General features: G+C 35.8%; 1 protein-coding gene across 6 annotated transcripts in view; it reads left to right on the top strand.

The window, feature by feature from the left end:
* RPS6KC1 (ribosomal protein S6 kinase C1) overlaps positions 1 to 20,147 on the top strand; it is a 192,020-nt gene extending 171,873 nt beyond the window's left edge. For all 6 annotated transcript variants that reach the window (XM_008055161.2, XM_021710891.1, XM_008055166.2 and 3 more), the window contains 3 exons: positions 7,154 to 7,236; positions 8,252 to 8,347; positions 19,216 to 20,147. In XM_008055161.2, the coding sequence (XP_008053352.1) occupies positions 7,154 to 7,236; positions 8,252 to 8,347; positions 19,216 to 19,326 (290 nt within the window). In that variant the 3' untranslated portion in view covers positions 19,327 to 20,147. The remainder of the gene's footprint in view (positions 1 to 7,153; positions 7,237 to 8,251; positions 8,348 to 19,215) is intronic.
* The last annotated feature ends 2,854 nt before the right edge of the window (positions 20,148 to 23,001 follow it).

The following is a 23,001-nucleotide window of genomic DNA, read 5'->3' on the forward strand; positions in this document are numbered from 1 at the left end:
GAGATCTCTCTGATCCTGAAAGTTAATATATTTTTTGTCACTTATGTTTATTTTTCAAAGAGATATTTGAAATCCTTAAGGTCGGATATTTAAAGTGATTTTTCTATTATTTTGAAAAAAAGGTCCTGTGGCATTAGAAAACTACATATATCTACCACCCCCTCCTCCACTTACTACTGGTTATCATCTTAATGTATTGTATGGGTTGGTTGCTTTAAAATTGGTTCTTCATTTTGATATTTGGATAAAGTGTTGTGTTTATGTGACAAATTCTTCCAAATTGTAAATGTTGGCTTAATTTGAGTGTTACATAAACACTTCATTTGCAGTAATTGCTGCTTTTTCGTTGAATTTTATATGACCTTTTAATAACAGTTCCATAGTTACTATAACTTTGAGAGTGAAAAGAAGTGAGACTTCTAAGATTCTATTCACTAAAAAAAGCATAGTTAAGAAAAACAATTTAGGAAGAATATTTTAATAACTGTTCTGAATTAAAATAGAATTTCTCTATAGGTGAAATTCTCTTCTAAGAAAATTCTGAGTTACTGTATTTCCTGCCATATCACAGAGGGCAGAGAGCAACAACTGAACGTATTGCCAGAGGGAGGTTATGGAATTGTCTGTGGAATTTTGTGAATGGGGAGGGGTAACTAATGTATTGTTAGTGTTAGTAAAGGTAAGAAGATAATGAGATGACCTCTGCAGAGCTCCCTTAGTGGAAAGCCCAGGGAATAGAGTGAAATGGCTGCATCAGTCTGAGGGTATGTCTTAACAAATTCATCTAAATATGGAATTTCAAATTTCCCCATTTATCAAGAATTTTAACGGTTATGTTTTTTAAAGAAAAGTAAATTTTGAATTTGGGATGTTGAACCACACTCATTTAAAATGCAAGATGATTCATCTTTATAAAACTTTATAGAAAGGTTGGTTTTCATTTAAAACTTGAGTTTAACTTGCTTTTTCTAGTTTTCTCAGTTTTCTGTACAAGTTTCAGCATAATTTTATCCTTGTTTTTGGTTTTTATTTGTGAATCATGCCTTTGACCAATTTGTACAGTTTAAACTGTACAGTCTTAAAAGGCTTATTTACCCATAGATAAGTATCGGGACATAATTGTCATGATTTCAGTGTGCTGGAATCATATCATTTTTCCAGTGTCTTTCAGACTTCAAGTCGGAGAGTGTGTACTTTGCTTCTTTCCTTTCCCTTTCCACACAGATAACAGACATATGGTTAGTTGAGTCTAAGCGTTCTGCTCTTTTTGCTTCTTTGATTTTCAGGAGCTGAGCTTATTATATAATGTTACAGTTTTAGATTCAGGGTAAACATTATTTTGGCTGTAAGAGGGAGACTTAGAAGACCCTGATTATCATAAGGACTACAAAACTCTCTTATTCTATGTTTTAGCAAGCTCTTTGGCAATATGGGCTCCCAAGGCAGCATTGTTTTTCTGAAAGATAATCCTGGCTTATTGAAGAGTGTTCTATGAGGTGTTAAACATGAGTAATATAAAGGTAGGCAAAGCACATTTTATCATGTGATATCTTTATTGTTTTACTTAAACTTGTTTATTCACTTGTGAAATATGATAGTTTGAATCATTAGTATGAATCAATAAGATTTTATATTGTGGTTAGAAAATAGAATTTATAGTACTAAAATGAAAATTCTAGAATTTTAGTAGACTGTTTGCACTTATTTGATGTCCTTAAAAATTTTTGGATGAGTTGAAATCTAATCTGGAGCTGACTCTGTGTGTTTCTATTACATTAAAAGATGATAGTTCGGTTTAGTGATCCTGATGCATTTCACTTGCCAGCAGGTGATTAGTCTTTCAGGGAAAGGGAGGAGTGGCTGTGCAGAGAAAAGAGAAAGGAAGAAGATTGAGGAATGTTAGTTCATCTTAGCATAATCCACTCTTTGGGCATCTTAGGTTAATGGAGAGAGAAGAAGTTATGAGAAAGGCCCATGAGTGCTTTTGAAAACACTTTCAGGATCATAAAATTACAGATTATAAGAGGTTGAAAGAATATTAGAGGTCTGACTGTTCTCATTTTCAGAGAAGCTTAGTGACATACCCAACCAAGCTCGAACAACAGCATACTAGAGGCCCAGCAATACATCGCTTTGACTCAAAGACAAAAATCAGGATTCTTTGATATCACCATCTCTTTTTGAGTTTTTATGGGAATAACCTGAGAAATTATTTTCTAAGGGAATAGTTTATTTTTCCCCGATCACTTACTGCCTGTAGTACCACTACACTTGTGCTTGCTTTGCCCAGCCTAGAAATTGCAAATATAGAATGTAGTGATAAGGTAAAGGACATGCACAGAAAATTAACACCTTGAACTTCATAGGAAAAGTGTTTTTGAAAAGTGGCAAAACAATGGTAGAATTCATTCTTTTTTTTTTCTATTATTAATGTCTTTTTTATTCATCTCTTCAGGTACAAAATCAGATTGTTTAAAATGTTTTCAAAGATTTTTCAAATTCAAGGTAGGAGTTAAAAGGGATTTCTCAACTTTACTATGCTATACTTTAGCCTCATAGCTTTATTTGGTATTTCTTTTCATTCTCTACATTTGACTTTATGCACTTGTTGTTTGTATTAACTGTCATGGTATAAATAAATCTTTATATGTAAGTCAGTTTTGTTTTTCTTTCTGCTTAAATTGTTTGTACAGTGCAAGTAAAGTTGTTTCAGAGTAGTAGTTTTGACAGCCACACCACCTCAGGCTTCTTTTTTGGCAATACAGTTTCAGTGTATATCTTAAAAAAATTTTTTTTGAGTTGGAGTTTCACTCTGTCGCCTAGGCTGGAGGGCAGTGACACACTCACGGTCACCCCAGCATCGATCTGTTAGGCTCCGGCAAGCCTTCCACCTCAGCCTTCCAAGTAGCCAGAATTACAGGTGTGCACTACCATGCCTGGCTAATTAAATTTTTTTAATTCAAGAACTATTGTTCCTTAAGGATGTTAAAAGGACAACCAAGGTCCTTTGTTTTGATAACTGAAAGAAATTTTTTTTTCTGTTTTAAAACCCATAAAGAAGAAATTCCACAAGTTCTTGCATTCTCCTGTTCTAGTACTCAAACTTTATAGTTGTTAGGACATTCTTTATATCTAAATACAGAACTCTTTGTGGTAGCTTAGAGTCATCTATGAAAATCAAGGAAGTTGGTCATGATATCAATTTCACATTAATTAAGGAATCTCTGCTTAATAAAAAGTTATTTTGAAGAGTTTCAAGCTTTATTTTTAAGGAGATGAATTTTAAACTTGCTCGGTTGCTCAGTGTCTTTTTTTCCAGGTTCCCATGAAAAGCCAGTTTACCTTTCTAGAGTTGTTATCCTTCTTTACCAGCCCAATCAAATTTAAGATGACATTCAGTCTAGCTACCTTTATACTTTCAGAAGCAACTTTTCTTAGATGGACCAGAAGTGGCTTTTGGTCTGAGTGCCATTGGAAAACTGAACTAATCACATCTAAGAGGAGGGAAGAAAGACAAAATCAGGGGATAGGAAAAGAAACAGGCTGTCTGGAAGAAAGAGGAGGTGAAGATCAAGGACGGAGGGTAAAAGAAATGGGATTTGAAAGAAGTAGACTGCAGTTGACCATGATAGAGTGTCATCAGCAGTTATCTCAGGTGCCACTTAGTGTGACCTGGACTGTCTAACAAGCACATTGAAAAATGTGAAAAATTGACTTTAGGGCCTTCTTGGGTCTCTTCCTGCTGTCTGTTACCTCAAATTCAGACTGGGGCTCATCAGACACCATGGCAGTTCACATTTGAAGCAGTATCTTCGTAACTATTTACCTGTTAAAGACCCTGGCAGAAAATTTCCAGGGATATTAAAGCAGCATAAAGCCAGTGAACCTAGTTCTTACACTCCTTAGTTGGGCAAGTTCACAAAAACCAATAAAAGAGTACACCTTGTCTGTCTCATTAACACATACATGTGATAATCTCTCTGGATTCCAAAGTCACCCTACTCAGATTAAGTTCATAAGGTTGCTTGGAAATTTTAAATAATTCATGTAAAGTGTTAAACACAGGTCCTTATTGACTGTAGTAAGTAATCAATAACCATTGGCTACTATTTTATTTTCGCAACTATCATTGCAGTGTGTGCCTACTGAGCAAAGCAACCTTCATACATGGAAAGTGACGATTATAAAAGAGATGGTTGATCAGTAACTGAATCTTGTGAGCAAGATGGGTCAGCAGTCAATGGCAAACATAATCTGGATCTGAGTTGTGAATACATAAATCCTTTATAAAACTAAGAAATATATACTGGTTGTGTGATTAAAGAAAATGGAATAATGGAAATTTTTGAGCAAAAAGATATTAAAAAATAAAACCACTAACTACACTAGTGGGAAAACTGATTTTAACTTCACGTTATTTGATAATGTGGCCAAAGCATAGAGTTCTGCGGAAGAATAGTGCCTAGCATAGTACCTAGTTTGTGCTGCTTCATGGATATTTGTTGAATGAATCTGATAGGTTGAGACCTTATTATGGAGGCCTAATTATATATGTACATGCCTGATTAGGCAAAACATTTGAATGTTATTTAATGGTCAGTGATAAGCCATTTAAGAGTTTTGAACAGGGAAATGATGTAATCATGCTTACTTTAGACTGGAAGGAAGTGCACAAAAGGTTATATTTGATGATAGAACTATGGTAAATTTCCCGAGAACACACATCCTTTCTAAAGTTTCTAAGAGCACACTTTCAAAGGTGACAGTGGCTTCTCCCTATGGGAAGGTAGGAGTGAGGGCAGTGTATTTGAATCTGGGAAGGGTAGCATTTGTGTGCGTACTTTGAAACAGAGGCCTGGAGCTTGTCCTTCATGAGGATAAATATTTTAGGGAAACTTTGCATGTCAAAAAATAGAATTTAGAGCTAAATTTAACCCAGAGACCCTCAGATCCAACCCTCGTGTTACAGATGAGATTGAGTGAATTCCTTAAGACTCAACCCAGTACTTCTAGTCCACTGTTCTAATATGTGATATATTAAAGTTATAGAGAAAACTATGTAGTGATTAGAGGGAGGATAGATCTATATAGCTTTGTCTTCCCTGCTCCAAAGTAACTTTTCCAACAAACCTGAATGTTTTCCTGTCATCTTGCAGTTCTTTAAAAAATTATACCACTTAGGTATTCATGTAGGTTAGCAAGTATAGAAATCTCACCACCTCAGAGACAAATCACTAAAACATTGTGTCATATTTTTCTTATCAGTCTTTTCTCTAAATGCATACTTTTAAAATTAAAATGTATTGTTTTATAGCTTTGTAAAAGATGTAATATATATAAACATTTACCTGTATATTTAAATTTTATGTGAAGACTTTATTTATTTATTTATTTTATTTTATTTTATTTTTTTGAGTTGGAGTCTCACTCTGTCACCCAGACTGGAGCGCAGTGGCCACTCCCAGCCACCGCAGCCTCGACCTGCTGGGCTCCTGCGATCCTTCCGCCTCAGCCTTCTAAGTAGCCGGAATTACAGGCATGCGCCACCACACCTGGCTGATTTTTTGATTTATTGTAGAGATGAGGTCTCGCTGCCCTGGCGGGTCTCGAACCCACGGGCTCAGGCAATCCACTCATCTCAGCCTCCCAAAGGCGCGGGATTACAGGCTGAGCTACCGAACCCAGCTGTGAAGACTTTATTTTAAATGGTTATTTACCATATAGATGTGCCACAACATATATAGCAACTGTTTTCAAATTAGGAGACTCTCAGTCATTCCCACAATTCTCATAGTTTAAATTAGTATCTGGTTTCTTTTTAGCATCTAGCTGAGAGCAGCTACGTTGTGATTTGGTATAAAGCACTTCGAGAACAGGATAGACTGGGAAGAGCTAGTTGTAAAGGTGTGGAGTGCTACACAGGCTGATTGAAACTCAGAAGGGATGTAGAAGAAATTGCTGAAATGGAGTAATTTCAGTATTTTGCACAGGAATGGCTCTTTTTCTCATCCACATGACTTTTACTTTAAGATTTAAAGCTCAAGCTATTTTGTGAGTTTGGTGGTTCTCCCACACAAGTAGATTGACTAAACAATGGCTAAAAGTATGGGCACCTGCTTACCACTTCTGTGTATTACTTTCCTTGTTCCCACTTAACTACTTGTAAACTTTTGAACATAATTGTTATGAAGTTTGGTCTACCTATACTCAAATAATAATTATGTTTTTCTCAGTCAAACAGAGGCGAAAGTACAGATATTGGCAATGCTTAGTGTCTAATTAAATACCATTAGGAAAGGACAAGAAGACCTTAAACATGACTTATGAACTAAAAGTCTCAAAAAATGGTGAAACGAGGAGTTGTTTCTGATTTGTGTAAAAACCTGAAAGATGATACCTAAAAACTCATATTACGTTTCAGGAACTTGTGCTGGCAAGAGATAGCAATAATATAGCTAAAATTGTAATTTGTAGATACTCCAAAAGCCCTTATTTTAGTGAATAGTTCCAATTGTGGCTTAAAACAATATATCTGTCTGTACTTCTAAATAACAAAATAGGTGGCTTTGCATTTCACATGCTCTTTTTTTTAGTTGAAAATGATTGTATAGGAGAGGGAAGATATAAACTATATATATAAAATATAAACTATATATATAAACTAGGTCTTTATTCTGCTACTATATGACATTGGACAAAGCATTTCACCTCTCTGGTTTCTAACCTGTAAGTAAGAGGATAATTAATACTGGTTTAGATAATTTTTAAAGTTCCTTCAGAGCTTAAAGTCTTTATCTCTAAAACAAAAAGCCATCCCTGAGGTAGAACTAGCTAGACAGTCTCAAATTTAAAAAACTAAGCAAAATGCTGATCCAGTAGGTTTATGTAACTTTTAAGGAAAGCATCTTGAAGGTGTCCCTCTATCAACTAAAGAACAAATGTCTCAGTTTAATATATGACTGCATTTAAAAAAAAAAAAAGCAACCACAGTAGGTGACCAAAGGGATAAGTAACGTTCAGGAATTTTGAAAGCCCAGTAGTATTTAGTATATGCTCTCTCAGCATTAAAAAGGTCACCTTGCTAATACATGTTAATTTTGAAGGTTTAATTGACCTTTGGAATTTTAATATCAACCTTTTTTGGTGTGTTTAGAGGTTGGAGCAATAACGGAAGAAACTGAAGCCTGTGATTGGTGGAGTTTGGGTGCTGTCCTCTTTGAACTTCTCACTGGCAAGGTAAGCAATGACCTGGACATTTAATGCATTTACCCAGATGCTACCTTGATTTCATATTGAAAACATTAGCCTTTGCTTTTAGTTTCTAGGTCAGGGACTAAGAAAATCTTCGATACTGAAAACAAGCATAGAAATGCAAGTTTTTTTATAGATTCTTTAAAAACTTGATTTCATTACATTGAATAAATTCATGGTAAAAGTCTTTTATGTAACAGTGTTACATAGTGAAATATAAGACTGACTCCTTTTTTCTCTTCGTTTTCTGTAATTCAGCTTTAACAGAGTCAAATCGCTGAGATTTATGTAAGGATGTAGTAGAATTCTCTGGATATTTTAAACGTCTTGTCTAAAACCAGAAGAGAATTCTCATTTAAGAAAATTAATGTAGGTTTTAAATTTAACATTTTTTCCCTCAATACTGTAAATTTTTCCTATCTGTTTTAGCTTAAGGACAGAAATTGTACTCTCAGATCAATAACTTTGATATAAAATATTGTGCAAATTGTCTCATAGGAAGAAAACAGAGGAAATTAAGTTACACTTTTAAAAATAGTCATCTACCTTAAATCTGTGTACAATACTGACTTAGATTGTTGTGGAGTTTGCAGATCACCTTTACATACATTTAGACTGTAAAGTGCTATACATATATATAGTATAATTACTAACAAATTCTAATCTTTGAGGGTTTTTAAGAACATTAAAACATTTTAGAGAAATTAAGTCCCTTTTTAGTTTTTTTTTGTGTGATTGAACTTTTCTCTTATGAGCCATTCATTTTGTAACTAAAGGAAAAGGGACAGTAGCATAGTTTGATGATGTGATCATGATTGTCTTCATTTCTATTAGAAGGCTCATGACCCTTATCCTAAGCTGCTTAGGTGGCACTAGGTTGATTACTACACCTCCAATTAGATGATTGTTGAGCTCTCTGTATTTACTGTCTATAATTCCTGTGATGGAACAAAATATGATATTATTTGTGATAAGAAGTATACCTAATTGATTGTTTCAGACTCTGGTTGAGTGCCATCCAGCAGGAATAAATACTCACACTACTTTGAACATGCCAGAATATGTCTCTGAAGAAGCTCGCTCACTCATTCAACAGGTAACTTAAATGACCTATTGACCAAGTAAGTAGATCAACCATGCAGATCAGCAGAGCTCCAAAACCTAGGAGAAATTAGGTTTGGGCAAGAAAGCTCATTGAACTTAAAATAAAAACAAAATCAGAATTAATACCATACATTCTCAGGTTTTTGCTATTATCAAGGTATTGGTGGGGTCAGAGAAGATACTTAAAACATGTTGGTATTAAAATTATTTTTTAAAGCCGGATTCGTTGGCTCAACCTGTAATCCTGCGCCTTTGGGAGACTGAGGTGAGTGGATTGCCTTAGCCCGTGGGTTCGAGACCCGCCTGGGCAGCGAGAACTCATCTCTACAATAAATCAAAAAATCAGCTGGGCTTGGTAGTTGGAAGGCTGAGATGGAAGGATCACCGGAGCCCAGCAGGTCGAGGCTACGGTGGCCGGGAGCGGCCACTGCACTCCAGTCTGAGCGACAGAGTGAGACTCCAACTCAAAAAAAAAAAAAAAAAAATTATTTTTTAAAAAAATCAAGGCTAACATTTAGTCAATTCCATGTATTTGTGTAGGTGTGAGATGTGAGTATTGCTTTTAGCTTATCTGGGGCTGCTTTATTTTTGCTACTAGATTTTGTAACAATATGTAAATGGCTATGTTCAACTTTAAATTCTTATTTATAAACAGTAATAGCCTACTCAGGTTGCTTAGGCAAGATATGTTTTGAGAAAATCTTATCAGGTTAGATCACCTTTACAACTTCATCAGGGATAAAATTTGGGTACTGGTGCCATTTGGCATCTTTATTGATAATAAAGTTCAATATCCCAGAGACAGACTTGGAACTCAAGTGAGCTTCTTAACTCGATTACCATGTTTAAAATGCTTCTCTAGTTTTGAGTACTGAGTTTTGTTGAGTATACTGAGGGTTGTTAGTATTGTGGTATGATAGGCCCACAGCAAATCAGCAAGAACTGTCAGGCCTGGGATTCTTATATTTTTATGAAATACAAATGAAGAGATTATTTGGAAAAAGATCAAGAACTAAAATGTTCAATTAAACATGGATTTTTTTTTTAAATCAGGAAAAAAAAAACAGAGGGGAAGGGAGAATATGTTAAGAGAATTACCTAGTTTTCTTTTGAAAGCAATTTTCATTTCATTCAACAAATATGATATATAAGACACTGTGCTATAAGCTACACAGGTAAGACTCATAAATAAAAAATGCAACAAGGTGGAATTTGATAAAGTCTATCCACGAGTTTTAAAAAATACTTTTGACAGTGAAAAAAAGGAGGCATTATAATCAATGCAATGATAGTATTAGGGAAGTTTTTGTGGAGTGAATATTATTTCTGCTGGGCCTTAAACAGAATTTCAGCATAGCAAGATTGGATGTGAGGAAAATAGCCTAAATGGAGTAAACAGCTTGAACAAAGGCAAGGAAGAAGTCTGAAACACCCAGCTTAGGAAATCAAATGTTTGATTTATCTGGAATGCAGGGATATGTAGAGATGAGTATTAGTTGGTGAGTATATAAAGATAAATTGGGGTTCTGTTATGGGGTTTGTCACCATAAACATGAGGGTAGGATGGTAGTATTTAATTCATTAAAAATTTGAGATTTGAGGTTTTTGTGGGGAAGAGTGAAAGGATCATATTTGCACTTCAGGAAGATTAATTTGCCCAGAGTATTTAAAAAATGAAGAAACAGAATCAGGTTGGAAATGCTAAGGTGAGACTACCCAGAGCACTTTGGATTAAGGATTAAGAAGTAATGAAGGAGCCAGATGTGGTGGCTCACACCTATAATCCAAGCATTTTGGGAGGTGGAGGCAAGAGAATTGCCTGAACCTAGGGATTCGAGACCAGTCTGGGTAATTTAGTGAGACCTGGTCTCTACGATAAATCAAAAAGTAGTTGTGCATGGTGGCACGTGGTTCCAGCTACTTGGAAGGATGAAGTGGAAGGATCTCCTGAGTCCAGCAGGTCAAAGCTGTGGTGGCCATGAGCATGCCACTGTACTCCAGCCTGGCCAACAGAGTGAGACTCTGACTCAGGAAAAAAAAAAAAAAGGTAATGAAGGGATATATAAAAGATTTTATTCTAATGGGAACAAAAGAACAGCTGTTCATTTGATTTCATCTTATATGTTGTGGCATGAGGTAAATTCAAAGCATTTTTTAGTAAATAATTTAGAGAAAACTAGCAACTGCTGTTTTTGTTGTTTCTGTTTCTTAAAGAGGTAGTCATTATTATATAATATTGAAAATATAATTCTTCACAATAATTTATCATGTTCTCCTATCATTATTAGAAATTTATGTTGCAAAGGAGTCCAGGCTTAAGGTATATTAAGTCCACAAATGCAGATATGTATAACTTATATAGTAAATCAGCATTCTATCACTGGCCTGCCTAAGGAAACTACCACTCATGTTGAGGAAACATTATCAGGAAGGGGAAAAGGGGTCTCTTGGCATGATTAGCAATTTGTCATTTTGGCTTTCCTTTTCCACTACCTCATAGGTCATAGAAGTCACTTTTTAAAAAAATCACAGAATGATTTATACAGAAACAATTATTCTGCATGGGGGAAATTTTCTCCTCTTTGGTCTTTTAGCTCCTTGTTTTGTTCTTAGATTTCACAGTCCCCTGCACTCATGTTTCAGTCATCTGTCCGAGTCAAGTGGATGGTGCTAAAGAAACAGAGTTAGATTTTAAATGCAATTTTAAAAAATCCTCAAAGCATGTATGTTTAGCTTCAGAGTGAACATTTAATTCGTGTTCACAGTTACTTTGTCAGTTGAAAGAAATTTGAGGAAAAGACCTTCAAAACAAATTTCTGTGCCCTCATTGCTCAGCTTTATTGCCTGTTCTTCAAGAGAAAGGAGGTGGACAGTGGCTGTCTTAGATTCTTTATCTTGAATGTGCCAAAGACTGACATTCTCTTAAGCAATAGAATCTTTGTGTGATCTCTCTTGAGGCCTGTTATAGTCTTTAAAATGGCAGAATAAGCAGGAGAATTATGGACAAACCAATCATACTTTGCCTATAGATGTATACATGCAAATATATGGAGAAGCCCATGAACTAATTAAATTGACTTTATTAATAGTCAAAACATAAACCTTTGGAATTTTATATTTGAAATCATGTTTCAGAAAGAACTGACTTTTAGAAAAGTCAGTTTTTTGTAACAGAGAAGAAATAACTTATATGTTTCCTGAAATATTAAAAAATATAATGCTACAGCTATGGTTAATTCTTACCAATATTTGAAATGTTTTATATATATATATATATTAAAATGTCTGATGCCTTCCACATTGCAGTCAGTAGTCATGAATTGTCTGATTGTGAAAATGGATTTGATACATTTAGGGTATTCTTATGATATTTGTTTTATAATATTAGCTTTTCTCTTAACATGTAGCAACTTCTAATATAAAAATTCCTTGAGCAGTTGGCAGTTAATACATAATGGTATTGTCATTTTGAGTGCTAGACATAATTTCAAGTGAGAAGACTGTTGGTATAGTCTTTTGAAATATAAGTTTTCGCTCCCCTGATAGATTTGGTAATATCCAAGGGAAGTAATAGGTTCTTGGCATTTGCAGATCACGCATTGATGAGGCAGTGTGATGCTGTGAGTAAGGCATGGATTCAAATCTGCCTTTGTCACTTGCTACATGTATAATCTTAAACAGGGTACTTACTTTCCCTGAACCTCTGTTTTCTCATCTATAAAATGGAGATAATAATAGTAGCTATTTGTAGAGTTGTTGTGAGTTAAAGGAATAAACCTATGTAAGCATTTAGAATAATACCTGGCACATGATAAGCATTACGTAAATCTTTTATTATTATTGATAGGACAGTGTCGAACATTCATGACATAGTCATATGCAATTTGATGAACTGTGTATTTGAATTACAGTGCTACTAATGCAGGAAGGAGGCAACTGCTAGTGATACAGGTGAAAAGGTCTATAAAGTAGTGGACTGTCATGTAATGCGCAACAAAGTGGTATTTATCATACAAATAATTGAATTAACGAATCATGAATGGAGAGAAATTAGCCGGGCTCGGTGGTTCAGCCTGTAATCCCGCGCTTTGGGAGGCCGAGGTGAGGCTGAGCCTGAGGGTTCAAGACCCGCCTGGGCAACTTGGCGAGACCTCATCTCTACAATAAATAAAAAAATTAGCTGGGCATGGTAGCACTCACCTGTAGTTCCAGTTACTTGGCAGGCTGAGCGGAAGGATGGCCGGAGCCCAGCAGGTCGAAGCTGCGGTGGCTGGTAGCGTGCCACTGCACTCCAGTCTGGGCTACAGAGTGAGACTTCAACAAAAAAAAAAAAGAAAGAGAAATTAGAAGTAAAGAAAAGGGAAGAGAATAGAGGTTTTGTTTAAATTTGAAGAGAGAGCCGGGCTCGGTGGCTCAGCCTGTAATCCCGCGCCTTTGGGAGGCTGAGTTGAGTGGATTGCCTGAGCCCGCGGGTTCAAGACCCGCCTGGGCAACTTGGCGAGACCTCATCTCCACAATAAATCAAAAAATTAGCAGGGCGTGGTAGCGCGCACCTGTAGTTCCAGCTACTTGGAAGGCTGAGACGGAAGGATCGCCGGAGCCCAGCAGGTTGAGGCTGTGGTGGCTGGGAGCAGCCACTGCACTCTAGTCTGGGCGACAGAGTGAAACTCCAACTAAAAAAATAAAAATAAAAATAAATAAATAAATAAATTTGAAGAGTGGAATTTTATATATATATATATATATATATATATATATATATATATATGACTATAAATGTAAAGAAATATCAGTTGCACGTCCACATTCTGTGGAAAAAAATTATTTGCTGTAAGTAGTCTCAAATTTTAGTAATTTTGGCTGCATGAGGATGTTGGGAAATTCTCTTCCCTCAAAATGTATAAAGTTGGGCAGATTTGATAAAAACAATAATTTCAGTACTCTGTAAATTGATAAAAGGATTCAACAATCTGAAAAGTGTTTATGCTTAAAAAACTGCTGAACTCTGGGACAGAACAGTAGGACTCCATGTCATTCTTGACTAGGTGTGTTCTCAATCTTACCTTCCTGCTTGGTCAAATGCAAAGGTTCTGCCTGGGTGACACAGGCTGTAAGCATCAATCCTAAGGCTGCATAAGGGGGCATAGGAACAAGGAAAAGGCCCAATAGAAAGTAAAAGAAGACTTCGTTTAGTGACCTAAACTTTGAATGTGTTCTCCTGCCCACTGGCAGAGGAAAGAAGCTTGAATGACTGAAGTATTTGAATCTAACCTCTGTTTAGTCATTGGTTGACTACTAAGCATTTTGCAGGCACAGAAGTGCCCCGAAGAAAGCCAATCTTTAAAAGAAAAACAAGAAAAAAAAAATTAGCAGAGATGTCAACGGCTGCACATTACAAAGCAGGAGAAAGGGGGCTTAGCAGATTTATAGATTTAGCTGAAGCACAAGTTACCAAAGAACAGATAAACCAACAGCAATGATAATCTTCATGGGGAAAAAAGTCAGACTCCAGAGTTGCTGAAATATGTTATCTAAAATGTCCTGCTTCTAGTGAAATGTAAAACATTCACAAAAACAAAAAAGTATGAGCCATGTACTTGTAGGAAAAAAAAAATCAATCAATAGAAATTGTCTCTGAGTGTATTTAGATATTGGATTTATAGATAAAGACTTAAAAGAAGCTATTATAAATATTTTCAAAGAGCTAAAAGAAACCATGCTTAAAGAATTAAAGTGTGACAACGGTTAATCAACAAATATTCTCAATAAGGAGCTAGAAATTATATGTTTATTTTTAACAAAACAAGTAGAAGTCTCGTTGAAAAATAAAATTGAAATGAGAAATTCACTACAAAAAAAATTTGCTGAAGCAGCTAACAGCAAATGTGAGAGAGAAGAATCAATGAACTTGAAGATATATTAATAGAAATTATCAAATCTGAAAAATAGACCAAAAAAATGAAAAAAATGAACAGAACCACAGAGATCTGTGAGGAGATTTTATAGAGGTCTTTGAAGTTATATATATATATAATGGTAGTCCTAGAAGGAGAGGAAAAAAGGAGCAACAAAAATATTTGAAGAAATAATGGCTAAAAACTTCCCATATTTGATGAAAATCATTAATTTGTGCATCAAGAAGCTCCACACACTCTAAGTAGGAAAATACGAAGAGGTCCACACATATATATTTAAACATATATCCAGCCGGACTCAGTGGCTCAGCCTGTAATCCCGCACTTTGGGAGGCCGAGGTGAGTAGATTGCCTGAGCTCGCGGGTTCGAGACCCGCCTGGGCAACTTGGTGAGACTTCATCTCTACAATAATTCAAAAAATTAGCCGGGCGTGGTAGCACGCACCTGTAGTTCCAGCTACTTGGAAGGCTGAGGCGGAAGGATGACCGGAGCCCAGCAGGTTGAGGCTGCGGTGGCCGGGAGCGGCCACTGCACTCCAGTCTGGGTGACAGAGTGAGACTCCAACTCAAAAAAAACCCAAAAAACAAAAAAACGTATATCCACACTTAGTCAAATTGTTGAAAGACACAAAGATGAAAATTTTGAAATCAGTCAAAGGAAAATTTGTCGCACAGAAGGAATCATCAATGTCTAACTTCTCATCAAAAACAATGGAAGACAAAAGACAGTAGAATGACATTTTATTCAAAGTGCTGAAAGGAAGTAACAATCAACCAAGAACTCAGCAAAATTATCCTTCAAAAATGAAGGTGCACAAAGACACTCCCAAATAAAGCAAAATGGAGAGGATTCATTGCTAGCGACCTGCCTTACAAGAAATACTACAGGAATTCCTCGAGGCTGAAATGGAAATGATACCAGATAGTAACATGAGCCCAAGGAGGAAATGAAGAACATTGGAAATGGCAGATAATATAAAAGACTAAATATCTTCTTTACTTTTCTTCTCAACTTCTTTTAAAACATAACATTGTATGTCACAATAATTATAAAACCACACTGTTGGGTTTGTAACATATATAGATGCAATCATTATACAAATATATATGGCAATAATAGTTGAAGGGGGAAAGGAATCGGGCTATAATGGAACAAAGCTTTTACCTCTTGCTGAAATTGTTACAGTGATTCTGAAGTAGATAAGTTAAAAGTGATATATTCTGAAGTGCTAAAATAAGTTGCATATTGGAAGGATAAAACAACCACTAAAAAACTCACAAACACAAAATAGTAAAAGAAAATCAGTAGAGGAACTAAAATGGTATCGTAAAAAGCATTTAACACAAAAGAATGCAATAAAGGAGGAACAAAAAACACAGTAGCTAGAATATGAGTAGCAAAATAGCAAACGTGAACCCACTATGCCAATAATTACATTCAATGTGAATGTCTAAACATGCCAGACAAAAGGCACAGATATTGTTAAACTGAATAAAAAAGTAAATCCAGCTATCTTCTGTGAACAAGAGACACACCTTAATGTCAAAGACACAAAGAAAGCATGGAAAAAGATAAATCATGTAAACAGTAACCATAAAAGAGCTGGAGTGGCTATGTCAAATACCACACTAAATGGACACTTAAGACAAGAGATTTACTAAAGACTGACAGATGTTTCATGATGTTGGTACATAGGTACCTGTAACAATTCTAAATGTGTATGCACTAATGCCTCAAAATATATGAAACAACATCTAACTGGACTGAAAGAAAAAATAGTCTATTCAGTAATATTAAGTGGAGGCTTAAAAACCCACATTCTCGATAATTGATAAAAATCAGCAAGGATATGTAAGACTCAACATTGTTAAACAGCTCTAACGGATAGAACACTTTACCCAGTGACTGCAGAGTACACATTCTTATCAAGTGCACATGAAACAGTTTCTAAGATAGATCATATGCTAGACCGTAAAATAAGTTTCAACATTTAAAAGGATTGAAATCATGCAATATACTCTGACTGTAACAGAATTAAATTAGAAATCAACAACAGAGATCTGCTAACTCCACCAATATTTGGAAATTCGACAGTACACTTTCCAAGTTATGTCTGAGTTGAAGAAAACTCAAAAAAAATAGAAAATATTTTTAAACTGAAAAAAACACAGCATATCAAAATTTATAGGATGCAGCTAAATCGGTTATTGAGGAAAATTTATGACTTCAAACATAATAAAGGAAGGTTTCAAATTACAATCCAAGTTTAAACCTTAAGAAAGTGAAAAGAAGCAGGAGTGGTGGCATGCATCTATAGTCTCAACTACTTGAGAAACCAAGGTGTGAGACTCATGCAAGCCCAGGAAATAAAGTCCAACCTGGGCAACATAGTGAGACTGTGTCTCCAAATTCAAAAAAAGAAACTTTAAAAGGCAAAGTAAATTCACAGCTAACAGAAGAAAGGAAGCAGAAATAAATAAGATAGAAAACTGAAAAATAGAGAAAACGCAAGTAAATCACAGTTTGGTTCTTTGAAAAGGTCAGCAAAATTGGGAAATTTTAGCTGGCTCAAAATATACGCGAGAGTGCAAAGGACCTAGATTATCCAAAATAATTTTGAAAGGAACAAAGTTGGAGGACTTATACTACCTGATCCTCCTACACTAACTATAAAGCCATGGTAATTAAGAAAACAAATGGTTCTGGGAAATCAAATATTCACATGCTAAAAACAAAATGAACTCAGGCCCTTCAAACCATATGCAAAAAGTAACTCACAATAGTTCACAGATTTATATATAGGAGGTAAAACTATAAAATTGTAGAAGAAAACACAGGAGAAAATCTTTATGATGTTGGTTTTGGCAAAGTGTCATTAGATATGACACCAAAAGCATGGTTCATAAAAAGAAAAATGGATAAAGTAGGCTTCATTAAAATTAAAAACTTGAGCACTTCAAAAGACACCATTTAAAAAATGAAGACAAGTCACAGACTCAGAGAAAATATTTGCAAATAATGTATCTGATAAAGGACCTATATTCAGAATGTATAAAGAACTCTTGTAACTCAATAAGATAGCTCAGTTTTAAAATGGGCAGAAAATTGGGTATTTCACCATGAAAGCTGTATGAATGGCTAATAAGGACATGAAGAGATGTTCTACATTATTAGTTGTTAGGGAATGTAAATGAAAACCATAGTAAGATACCACTAAACCCATGACAGTCAGTACCAACTGTTGAGGATATAGAGAAACTGGAACCCTTGTTATTGGTAGGCATGCAAAATGGTACAGCCACTTTAGAAAGGTTTGGCAAGTTCCTAAGGAGTTAAACATAAAGTTACTCATCAGTTACACTCTTAGGAATGTAATCAAATGTAATGAAAATATATGTCCACAAAAAGGCATATACATGAATATTAATTGCAACATTATTCATTATAGCCAAAACTGGAAAGACCCAATGTCCATAAACTAGTGACTAGACTAACAAAATGTGGCATATCCCAACAGCTGGAATACTACTGAGAAGTAAAAGGGAATGGACTGTTGATACCTGCTACAAAGTAGATGAATCTCAAAAACATTATGCTGAGTACAAGAATGCAGCTGCAAAAGCCTACATATTTTATTATTCCACTTATATAACATGTCCAGAAAGGGCAACTTTATAGAGACAGAAAGCAGATCAGTAGTTGACTAGGACTGGGAATGGGAATGGGTAGTAACTGCAAATAGCATGAGGACACTTTTTAGTGTGATCAAAGTATTCTTAAACTAGATTGTGGTGATGGTTGCACAATTCTTTTGTTGTTGTTGTTGTTTCTGAGTTGGAGTCTCACTCTGTCGCCCAGACTGGAGTGCAGTGGCCACTCCCAGCCACCGCAGCCTCGACCTGCTGGGCTCCAGCAATCCTTCTGCCTCAGCCTTCCAAGTAGCTGGAACTACAGGCGCGCGCTACCATGCCTGGCTAATTTTTTGAATTATTGTAGAGATGAGGTCTCACCAAGTTGCCCAGTCAGGTCTCGAACCTGCGGGCTCAGGCAATCCACTCACCTCAGCTTCCCAAGGCGCGGAATTACAGGCTGAGCCACCAAGCCTGGCTTTAAATGTACTGAAAGCCATTTAATTGTACACTTACAACAGGCAAACTTTGCGCTATATAAATGATCCCTCAGTAAAGCTGTTAAAAATTTGATGATGTTGGTAACCCCTGGGTCTCCTCCTGTACTGGGAGCTTTTCTGTCCTCTCAATAAGTCTCACTTTCTCAAAAGTAAAAAAAATAAAAAAATACGGATGCATGAATGTCTCAAGGCATATTCTTCCAGCATGCCCAGAGTCCCCGTATAACTATTACATAACTATTAACAGTCTTGTTGCATATAGCATTGTTAACTTATTTTATATGTTATTCCTATTTCTGAAGAAATTAAAACATGTTTTAATTGGATCAAATTATTTCATTTGAATAAAGAAAGTAATTTTGGAATACAAATTCACTTATTCACACCTTAGGTATGCACTTTAACTACAGTGCATATATATAGTTTGTTAGGGGTTGAAAGACTTATTGTGCTTCCCAAACTTCCTAATCATGAAAATAGTAATTGACTGTCTCAGGATTAAGTCTAATTAATGTCACAGTGTACTTTTGGAGTAGGAAATTGATAGGTGTAACTATTCTATTATACTCTATGAGGATGAGGGAAACCAAGTGAGTTACTCAAGGCCATGTTTCACATCAGTTGGAAAACCATGAACTCAGTTCAAGTGTCTCTCACCACTCACAGTTACGGTGGTATTAGATATAGCTCTCTTTCAAGAAAACAGTCCATTTGTCACTGGGGTTGACTTTAGGAGTTGTTTCCTTTTATATATTTTTGTTTTCCTTTCATTCACTAGTTGGATTCCTGTTACTTACTAAATCTTTCTTTTTTAGCTCTTGCAGTTCAACCCTCTGGAACGACTTGGTGCTGGAGTTGCTGGTGTTGAAGATATCAAATCTCATCCATTTTTTACCCCTGTGGATTGGGCAGAACTAATGAGATGAATATAATGCAGGGTTATCCTTGCACATTCTCATCTCTGTGACAGGCATCACCAGCACAGAGGCAGCCCTGCCTCACAGCTGCATATGGAGCACCAAAGCATTTGGATTAGGAAATGGGAAAAGGCCAAAAGAGAACAATTCATTTATTCTGTTACTGTCTAGACAAGATATTAACTAATTTTGCCAGGGGCTGTTACTTAATACCAAGGTATGACCTTAATTTAATCTACATTTAGTATTGCAGATGAATTGTAAACACAACTGGAAGAGTTTCTTCTTCAAGAAGTTCCTCTGATATGAAGCTCTAAGTGTAGAATTAAATTTTATTTGAGGGAAGGACCTTTACATGGCAGCTAACAGAACTTTCTGCTAACCAGGATTGGTTTATGTGATCAAGTTAATATTTGCTTAATAATATACTAAAAGTGCTTCATGAACAATGTCATATATGGAGCTTAAAAATGAGAAAAAAAAGAATATACATATAATGTCTGACAGAAAATCTGTACCATGATGCTGTATAATTAATGTATGTTGAATGTGGTCCCACATTACTTCTGAGAAGAACACGCTCCATGTCCTCAGCTTTGTATACTGTTGGCTGATACTGCATATTTAGAGAAGAGTTCATCTGAATCCTCTCTCTTCAGCATCATCTTTCCATTTCCTGCACCCTTTGCTTATTCTGTCATATTCTATTCTTCCTACTCTTGCTAACACACATGCAACAAAAAAGGGAAGGGAGTCTTAATTTTCCCAAATTGTATCAACCTTATAAGGACTAAGAAGTCATGCTGTAAAATAAACATGGCAAAACATTAGATCTCTCCTTCATTTAATAGTTTTTGGGTTTTTTTTTAAAAAGACAAACCTCTGTTCCTTTTATTATGGAATGTTATCAGTTTCTACTGTTGCTTCTTATGCTTGGTTTCATTTTACTTTTTGGCTTGTTATAAAAGAAGCAAAGGATCTTACCTAAGTGGAATTGATTGGCAATCCTAGTTTATTACTTATGGTGATGAAATTTTCAAATTTGAGCTCCTAATCTACTTGATATGATGTAGAAATAATATACATGTATTCTTGCTCATGCCTGTAATCCCAGCACTTTGGGAGGCAGACCCAAGAGGGTTGCCTGAGCCTAGAGGCTCGTGACCAGCCTGGGCAATGTGGCGCGACCTCATCTCTACAATTAAAAAAAAAAAAAAATTAGCTGCCGTAGTGGCATGCACCTATAGTTCCAGCTACTTGGAAGCCTGAGGCAGAGGGATTGCCTGAGCCCAGCAGATCGAGGCTGCGGTGACCATGATCATGCCACTGCACTCCAGCCTGGGCAACAGAGTGAGACTTTGACTCAAAAAAAAAAAAATCTATATATCTATAGATATATAGATATATATATAGGTATTCACACATCTGGAAGCATTTGTATTTTTTATTTCTTTATGTTGCTAAGGTAGCCCCTGTAGTCATACACTGTTTACAAAAATTTACAAATGTCTTAAGTGTCAACATCTGTTTTTTAAACTTTAGCCAAAGAAGAGAGAAGTACTGTTTCCAAGTTAGAGGGCCACCAGAAATAATAAAAATGTTCTGTATATTTTAATCTTCTTTGTATTTTTGAGATCTGTATGAGAGCTCCCCCACCACCACCACACCAAGACCATCTGTACAGCTTCCACCTGCCATCTACCAGGTTCTCCCATCACATTAAATATAAGCAGAAAATGTTCTAGTGAAACAAAGGAAATGTGCAAGCATTTTTCCTTTTTCTATCATTCTACTCCCCTTTTCCTTTTTTAGTCCCCTTATAACCCGAACCCCAGCTGAAGGGCTGCAACAACACCAGGTTGTAGAGCAGGTCACCAGGATCATAGTTCAGTCAGGATGACATCAGTCTCTGGAACTCGATTTCAATTCACCAGTCCCCTGGCCTCACAACAGGAACTCGTGCAGGTGAGACACAAGAATGACTTCCTGTGTAGGACTGGTAGGAAATCTGCAAGTACTTAGAGCTGGCCATTATAGAACTTCCTTTCAGAAGTGCCCTATGACATGAAAGTAGGACTTCACGGCTAAGGTGCAGGTTCCTGCCCTACCACATGATTTGGGTCTCTTCGATTCAGAGGACATTAATGTCAACAGACGGTTGCTATGTCCATCTGTTGACATGATTCCATTGCTTTAATTTCTCCCTCTTTCTCTCTGTATGTTTGATTGGAGCTTGTACTTAATATGAATACATCATAATCATGATTGACATGAGTTATTTTAGTAATAAACACAGGATAAATGACTCTGGGGTGATGAACTGAAGTCTGTTTTTATTTGGTGATGTATGTGTATCTTAAGCTCTAATGCTGTGAGTAATACTGATTTTTGTTGTTTTTGTATTTTGTTTGTTTAAGCTGGGGAGTAGGATTTGGGTCAAAATCATAAAAGAAATTTCTACTTAGTCTTCCTCATTGGATTTTTTATTGTGGTAACATACATATAACATAACATTAAGTTTAGCATTTTAGTCATTTTTTAATATATACTTCAGTAGTGGCATTAAGTACATTCACATTTTTGTGCAACCATCACCACTATCCATCTCCAATCTTTTTCATCATCCCAAACTGAAATTCTGTATCCATTAAACAATAGCTCTCCAATTCCCCTCTCCTCAATTTCTGGTAACCAATACTCTACTTTCTGTCTCTATGAATCTGAATTTGACTCTTCTAGGTACCTCCTCTAAGTAAAGTTATATAATATTTGTTCTTTTGTGTCTGGCTTATTTTCCTTAGCATAAAGTTTTCAAAGTTCATCTATGCTGTAGCAGGTATCAGAATTTTAAGGCTGAATGATATTGCATTGTGTATTACCTCATTTTGTTTAACCGTCATCTGTCAGTGAACATTTGGATTGTTTCCACTTTTTGGCTATTGTGAATAATGCCATTATGAAAATGAATATACAAATATCTGAATCTCTGATCTCATTTGATCTTATATTTTATTTTTATATGAAATTACGAATTTCATTGACTTATTTTGCTATGCTCTTTATGGAAAGGTTTTTCTGGATAGGTTGCCAGTACTATTATGGTACAATGCCACTATCCTAAGATATGATATGAAAATCTACCATTTCTGCTTTGCAGATGGGTCAGTTAAGTTTTCTAAGACTAAAAAAGAAAGCCATGTTATAGTAACTGAACTATTTTAAGTTTTATTTTACTTTTAATTGACAATTATATATACTTACGGGGTACAATGTGATGTTTTGATAATACATATATGTTATGGGATGATCAAATCAGGCTAATTAACATATGAGAAGGGACCCCCAAGAAATTTTCTTTTGGGGGGTGGGCCCCTTGTAGTACAGGCTTCCCCTACTAGGTAAGTGTTCTAGGAACCTATCAGCATCATTGTACCAGCTAATGTCATTGTGAATTTTTTTTTTTTGAGATTTCTTTCAACGTGTTTGTCCATTTCATGATGGGTGATTTACAAGTGCACCTACTCACACCTCATTGAGTGTTCAGCAAGTTTTGACCCAAACATCATGATTCCTGTGCCCCACCCTCTCTATTTACAATGTTCCCTGGATGGAAAAGGTCCTTAAAGGGAAACATTTTGCCTGTGTGGGAAGAGCTCACCTCAAAAAAAGAGCACTAAAAGGCAT

Source organism: Carlito syrichta, unplaced genomic scaffold (assembly GCF_000164805.1).
Source record: "Carlito syrichta isolate Samal-C Ts95f unplaced genomic scaffold, Tarsius_syrichta-2.0.1 Scaffold80553, whole genome shotgun sequence".
NCBI classification, from domain to species: domain Eukaryota; kingdom Metazoa; phylum Chordata; class Mammalia; order Primates; family Tarsiidae; genus Carlito; species Carlito syrichta.